Genomic DNA, 7345 nt, shown 5'->3' with positions numbered 1-7345 from the left:
AAAATGATTAACAAGACATGGTTATCTTTTGCGAGTGAATTATAAGGTTGTAAAAGAGATATAAAAGCAAATGCATTTAAATTATCTATCATGAATCACTGGTTAGCCTGGAAATCTCTTGTTCTTCGGTTAATAGAACACGTAGAAAACCTAAGCCTACAATGCCAAATGAGCAAATATGGCTCATTGTCAGGAACTGAGTGTTTTTCATCTCTTGTCACTGATTTTTAACCTTTCAGAAGCCAAAGAGAATCTGTGTTTCATCAGTTCTGTTGAGAACTTGTGAGACTTTGGGTGGGATACTTTCCCTACTCTGGACCTCATTTCTGCCTCTGCAAAATGAGAGCATTTGATTTTGTCATGTCTAGGGTCACTTCCATCTCTGATACTCGGGGATCCTGGAATTCTAGAGATCTAAGACCCCCACTGCTCCAGTATTACTCCAACACAACTACTCTCTCCTGACCGCTCCTGATCAGAAGGAAGAGGGAGAAGAAAAAGTATTCCAGTGGCTGCAGCCTGCTGAAAGCATGAGTGAGATCTGGGAATTCAGATAATCTCAGAAATCACATGTAAGCATTACAGAACTTACAAAACAGTGCTGCATGGAGATCGGCTGTGGTGTGAATAGTGAGACATGGTTTGCTCCTTGGTAAATGATACACAGGATTCCGAGGGAGATTTTATCACTAGTTTGCTGAGAACAAGATGTGAACCCTTTAAGGAGCCCTTTTCTGTAGAGACAATCTTAAAGAACCTGCCCAGTGTATGAAATTACTAAAGTGTATGTATCTGAAAGCTTAGGAACTTGGGTTTATGCAAACACTCCGCGCACCCCCATTCCCATCAAAGGCAGTTATTTAGCTGAGTGATTCAAGCTGTGGCGATAACTTATAAAGGGTGGGGGATAGGTGTGGTTTGGGGGACTTAAACCACATCTGTTTTCCACCCTTCATGAAATTAAGCAGGTAATTGATTCAATTCATCCACTTCACTTTCTCTGAAGAACTGGTTGCCCCTACTAAGTATAAAGAACAACCTTTGTTGTTCCCCCTGTTCACTAGCTAGCCAAATACTTTGCTCTTTTTCATTTTACTCCCCAGACTACTTTCTAATATGGTTATATTTATGAACACCTCACTACACGGTTTCTAGCTGAGACATTATGCATTGCATTTGATAATTTCAGAGAATATTTCTTAGCAGCTTCAATTACTAACTACACTCCAACTGCTAGCCTCCTGCTCCCAGAGAATGCCCCCCCTCCACGAACACATACATATAAAGCACATGGTTATGTTTTCTGTAAAAAGTAGCTTATCTGGCTGGTACTGAGGTGATTGCCTTAAATATGTACTTCTTTCAATTGATGTAAACATCATCTACATGCCCATCATCCCCGAAGTCACCGATGGCATTTCTTCATCTGCAAATAATGATTTTCATTCTTAAAAGTTCTTTTGTGTCAGGAGCTTGAGCAGTGATGTTCTGTATTGTTTTGCTTTGGAATAAGGCAGGTTAGGTTCCCTTTAACCATTTCTAGAGAGAAAAATCCTAAACAGCCCTTTAAAAAAAAAAAACAAAAAACATGGCATTAAAACAGACCATCAAACAGTAAAAGTGGTTTTATTAGGACATTTAGAGACAAAGCAACTGGTGCTGTGCCTGGATTTTTCATCTCTTAAAGGTTGTTTTGGCCAGGCGTGGTGGCTCATGCCTGTAATCCCAGCACTTTGGGAGGCCGAGGCGGGCGGATTGCCTGAGGTCAGGAGTTCAAGACCAGCCTGGCCAAAATGGTGAAACCCTGTCTCTAGTAAAAATATAAAAATTAGCTGGGCATGGTGGCAGGTGCCTGTAATCCCACCTACTCAGGAGGCTGAGGCGGGAGAATTGTTTGAACCCAGGAGGCGGAGGTTGCAGTGAGCCGAGATCGAGCCACTGCACTCCAGCCTGAGTGACAGAGCGAGATCCACCTCAAAAAAAAAAAAAAAAAATTAAAAAGGTTGTTTTGATATTGTACAGCACAGTCTGAATAATTGCAAAGTTGGGGTTTACCATGTGACAGAGCTAGGTATTAAGCCCAAGTGACCTGAATTATCACTCTTTGGAGGTGACATCAACCCCATCAAAGTGTAAATGATTTGTTGCTTCACCATCTCTCTGATATTAAATTTTGAGGAGTGGGTTCAAGGTTGTGCTTCAGGGGACACCTACACTTATTTATCATGTAAATGAAAATGCACTAGACTACCATGTGATTGCAGGGGGATAAATGGTTTTTTTCTAAAAAAAAATTGACAAAACCTATATAGACCATCCTGGGTAGACATGAAAACACGGTGATTCTAACAATCAATAAGATGATTTAATAAGGTCTAGTTGGTCCCAAGATTCCCCAACAGGGAAGAATAAGCAACTGCAGAGCATTTCCCCAGCCCCCTCCCTCTCCTTATGACAGGACACGCCAATAAAACTCCACCTCCTACTCTTCAGTGCCAGATGGGTAAGCATTTAGCCAAGCATGCTGGGAGACACACAGAACTGAAGCAAAGGAGTATCCGGATGTCTTGGATTTTCTTTCCATTCTGTTCTGTTCTGTTCTCCTAATACCATCTCGTTACTAGACGTAGGCATTGGACGTGACAATCACTGTATTTGAACTGAGAAGAAGAAATATTAAAGACACAGTCTTCAGAAGAAATGGCTCAAAGGCAGCCTCACTCACCTAATCAGACTTTAATTTCAATCACAAATGACACAGAATCATCAAGCTCTGTGGTTTCTAACGATAACACAAATAAAGGACGGAGCGGGGACAACTCTCCAGGAATAGAAGCATTGTGTGCCATCTATATTACTTATGCTGTGATCATTTCAGTGGGCATCCTTGGAAATGCTATTCTCATCAAAGTCTTTTTCAAGACCAAATCCATGCAAACAGTTCCAAATATTTTCATCACCAGCCTGGCTTTTGGAGATCTTTTACTTCTGCTAACTTGTGTGCCAGTGGATGCAACCCACTACCTTGCAGAAGGATGGCTGTTCGGAAGAATTGGTTGTAAGGTGCTCTCTTTCATCCGGCTCACTTCTGTTGGTGTGTCAGTGTTCACGTTAACAATTCTCAGCGCTGACAGGTGAGTTTCTTTTCTCTGTTATATTTGCCAGGATGTGAAATTGGGCAAAAAGAAAGGAAAGCTTGTACTTAGCATTTACTGGCTACTATTCTGCTTTTCTCACACTCTGTAACGTGGATGTGAGATTGAAAAATCTGGTGGCATTTAAAATAAAAGTTAGTGTAAGAATGTTAAAATTTCTGTGTTAGCGTGGAGGAGAAGTTGAAATTGCATGCTTTATGGATAATTTATTCTTATTGTTTGCTCGAAAGTATACTGAACGGGGTTTTTATTTTTCTCCAGTTTATTAAGTAAAGCAAATTGTTCCAGGTGTAAAAGAAAAAAAATTCATGCTTTATACATTAGTGCAGCCTAGTGGTGCAATATAGTCAACATGAAAACCAGCATAGGTGTGAAATTGACCACATATGCATTACTATATATCGGAAGAGTGGTAAAAAGACACAAGCATCTAATTTATTTGAAATTCATCAAATTAGCTAATGGCAAAAAACGGTGAGGTTTTCAGCTCCCTGGTAACTTAGTGTAATGTCATCACGTAATTCTATTTGTTTTCTCTATAGGCATTCAGTGACATTATCATTTCCAGAGAAATAAATTAATCTTGGTTGACTTTTAGAGCTCTGTGGAGCGAGCGTGTGAGATCCTCTTGCAGTCAGGGTGTTCAGATTCTGTGTTAGGATATTTTCAGTCCAAGTACTCTGTTTTTTCTGTGTTCCTATTGTAGAATAACTGTAAAAACATGAAAAAATTTGAGGCTCCAAATGTTAAAAGTGATGCTTTAAAAAGCCTAAAAGAAGCCTGTAGGTAATTGATGTTTGGCAGTACCCGAAGGAATAGCTTCTTCAGATTCTACAATCCGAGAGGAGGAAAACCTTTCCCTGTGTCTTTTTAAGATTTTTGCTTTGACTGGTCTTATATTCTATTTGAGGGCAGACTGGCTTAATGACTGTAGATTTTAAGGTGGATTTGTTTGAATGAGGAGGCATCTCTCTGTATCAGCACAGGACTTCTGATTGCAACTTTGCCTCGCCCTAAATCTGTCCACTGATCAGCTTGGGCAACGAATTAACACTTATAAATGGGGAAGAAATTAATCCTCTCCTCTTTACCACATAAACCCTTGGAATTCTTTTCTAGGAAGGTTGGTAACTGTTCAGTCATGAAGAAAGGAAAATTAATTCAGTTTAACATCAGTCACTTATACAAAAGGAAGTCGTTTAGAACACTTAAGGTAATACCCAGGTGGTGAATCACACATGAAATCATGCTGATAAATGTTTATTTGTCCTAAATAGAGAGTATATACATAAAATTATAAAATTGCAAATCTGGAATATCTCATAGGAGTGAATAATGGAAAAGGTGATTAGCATAAATAAAAATATTGGGATGTATTATGTGCATTTAAAACCATAGCCAATTCTAGTTGGTTAATGTTGACTTTGTTATATACATATGCATGGAGGGTAGAACTGGATGACCACTAAGGTCACTTCTCACCCTAAAATTTGGTAACTTTGATTTATTTGGACCTTGCCTCTGATTATGTGTTTCTAGATACAAGGCAGTTGTGAAGCCACTTGAGCGACAGCCCTCCAATGCCATCCTGAAGACTTGTATAAAAGCTGGCTGCGTCTGGATCGTGTCTATGATATTTGCTCTACCTGAGGCTATATTTTCAAATGTATATACTTTTCGAGATCCCAACAAAAATATGACATTTGAATCGTGTACCTCTTATCCTGTCTCTAAGAAGCTCTTGCAAGAAATACATTCTCTGCTGTGCTTCTTAGTGTTCTACATTATTCCACTCTCTATTATCTCTGTCTATTATTCTTTGATTGCTAGGACCCTTTATAAAAGCACCCTGAACATACCTACTGAGGAACAAGGCCATGCCCGTAAGCAGGTATGTATTAATCAGTACTCATGCAAATCTAGTTTGAATTTAGAAGTGAAGTTCCTACTTTTGCACAGTGAGTAACTCTGTATCTTCCTGTGTATAAATGCAATTGCAGTGTAGTATTTTTGTTGTGAGCATAGGCTCCAGTTTGAATCCCAGCTCTATCACATAATAGCTGAGTAATCTTGAGCAAGTTACCTAACCTTTCTGAGCCTTGGTTTCCTCATCTGTAAAATGAAGATGATTACTAGATGATATAGATGAAATGCTTAGGTGCCGAGTAAGTATTTCAATAAATGGGAGGACTACTACTATTAGAGAGGTGACAATTGAAGTTTGAGAGTAGTCAAAATTTTTTACCCTATGGAATAGTGGGGAACACTGCATAAGATGATACTATGAAGAAAAGCATCTTTTGTTTTAGAAGTGTAACAGAATAAAAACACATAGCATATAGAACTGGCAAGAATCCATAACACTATTCAATGCAAACCACTTACACACAGATGAGCAAACTGAGGTGGGGACGAGTGAGGGGAAAGAGTGGAATGCAAGTAGCACAAGAACACGGTGACTCACAGAAGCTTGATTAAGAGCACTGCAAGAGCCAGGTGTGCCCCCCTCTCATAAATATGGACAGAATAAAAGGAATGTTGCCAAAACATAGTTCCATTTAATTAAAAATATTTTTCTAACTTCTGGGGAAGGGGGAGAGATGATTCCATTTACCCCTTGATCAGTACACAGAAAACTGCGCCTTTTTTAGAGCTAATCCATTCAGTTAGTTTAACAATAGTGCTCATGAGACTGAAGTTGCATATTTAATGCCCATGTGAACCAGTTACCTTTGCTCTATTTGTGACCACGGGCTATATATTCACCTAACTTGGCTCATTTCTCTTATTAATAGATGTAAGTAGGATTATATTTGCATACAAAGGACAGCATATTTTGGGTTTATTTCTTTGACTATATGGTTAGAATTCCTATAGAGTAAAAACAATTTTAGATACAAGCTTGGCAACTTTCGTAGACCTCAAAAGAATATTCTGACCTAGCCAGCTTCTGCTGATGCAGTGAAAGCAGTTTTGTATAGCATCTCTCTGTTTTCAATTACATTAAATTTTGGAGAATTCCACGGCATTCTTTGAGTTAACTGCAGACATCCTAGAGTATCTCGAAATTAGGGGGGAAGGTGTATCTGAATTAGAGTTAATGAGTCCAGGATCAGAGGTTACCATGCCAATTGACTTGCTGTGTTATATAGTCACAGGCTGACTTCCTGCACATCCCAGGCAGTTAGCATACAAATGCATGTTCAAAGGGAAATCAGCTGTAATTAACTGTAAATTTCTATGTAAATTTATAGAAAAACTTTTTAAAATCTCTTACTGCTAAATTATTATTATTATTATTATTATTATTATTATTATTATTATTTTTGCTATGTTTCTTCCCCCTATAGATTGAATCCCGGAAGAGAATTGCCAGAACGGTATTGGTGTTGGTGGCTCTGTTTGCCCTCTGCTGGTTGCCAAATCACCTCCTGTACCTCTACCATTCATTCACTTCTCAAACCTATGTAGACCCCTCTGCCATGCATTTCATTTTCACCATTTTCTCTCGGGTTCTGGCTTTCAGCAACTCTTGCGTAAACCCCTTTGCTCTCTACTGGCTGAGCAAAACCTTCCAGAAGCATTTTAAAGCTCAGTTTTTCTGTTGCAAGGCAGAGCAGCCTGAGCCTCCTGTTGCTGACACCTCTCTTACCACCCTGGCTGTGATGGGAAGGGTCCCGGGCACTGGGAACATACAGATGTCTGAAATTAGTGTGACCTCGTTCCCTGGGTGTAGTGTGAAGCAGGCAGAGGATAGAGTCTAGCTTTCCAATGAAAAATGCTGTTTCTCCTCCCAGCATGTGTATCCAACTCTAAGCTGTGTGTAGGTGTATGATGTCCAGATTTTTGTTGTTTCAAAAGTGTGTTGAAATCTTAGGAGTGAAGGATCCCTATAAGTAAGTAAAAGACAAATCATTACTTTCTTCAAAGTACAAATAGTAATGTCATCAGGCTTTCTAAATAAAATGAAACCCCACTAAGTGCAGAAAGACAAGTTTATATATGCCAGTGAATAGTAAGCGAAGTCGAATGGGAAGGAAGATGTAATAAACAAGATGAAACTTAAAAATCTCATTTGTTGTGTAATCACATCTGTGATGCTTCTAATTCCTCATATACTGTGATTTGCATAAAATTGTGTTTGTATTTACTGTGTGGTGTAAATCTAGAAATACTTTGTATGTGAAAAG

The 7345-nt window shown here is 39.0% G+C and overlaps 1 protein-coding gene across 1 annotated transcript; it reads left to right on the top strand.

Annotated features, from left to right (window-relative positions):
- The first annotated feature begins 2022 nt into the window (after positions 1 to 2022).
- BRS3 (bombesin receptor subtype 3) lies at positions 2023 to 6947 on the top strand. The gene is made up of 3 exons (XM_003918340.5): positions 2023 to 3134; positions 4695 to 5046; positions 6506 to 6947. Exons 1-3 carry the CDS (start codon positions 2701 to 2703, stop codon positions 6917 to 6919), a joined length of 1200 nt encoding a protein of 399 aa, XP_003918389.2. The 5' UTR covers positions 2023 to 2700; the 3' UTR covers positions 6920 to 6947.
- The last annotated feature ends 398 nt before the right edge of the window (positions 6948 to 7345 follow it).

The sequence above is a fragment of the Papio anubis genome, chromosome X (assembly GCF_008728515.1).
Source record: "Papio anubis isolate 15944 chromosome X, Panubis1.0, whole genome shotgun sequence".
Lineage (NCBI taxonomy): Eukaryota > Metazoa > Chordata > Mammalia > Primates > Cercopithecidae > Papio > Papio anubis.
Note: the sequence above shows the minus strand (reverse complement) of the source record. Positions and strands in the feature narration are given on the sequence as shown.

What these genes read in the sequence shown, in the direction of transcription:
- BRS3 (XM_003918340.5), top strand. Translation starts at nt 2,701, where the DNA reads ATGGCTCAAAGGCAGCCTCACTCACCTAATCAGACTTTAATTTCAATC. An exon ending in ACAATTCTCAGCGCTGACAG is followed by an intron (nt 3,135 to 4,694) that starts GTGAGTTTCTTT and finishes ATGTGTTTCTAG; the next exon opens with ATACAAGGCAGTTGTGAAGC. An exon ending in AAGGCCATGCCCGTAAGCAG is followed by an intron (nt 5,047 to 6,505) that starts GTATGTATTAAT and finishes TTCCCCCTATAG; the next exon opens with ATTGAATCCCGGAAGAGAAT.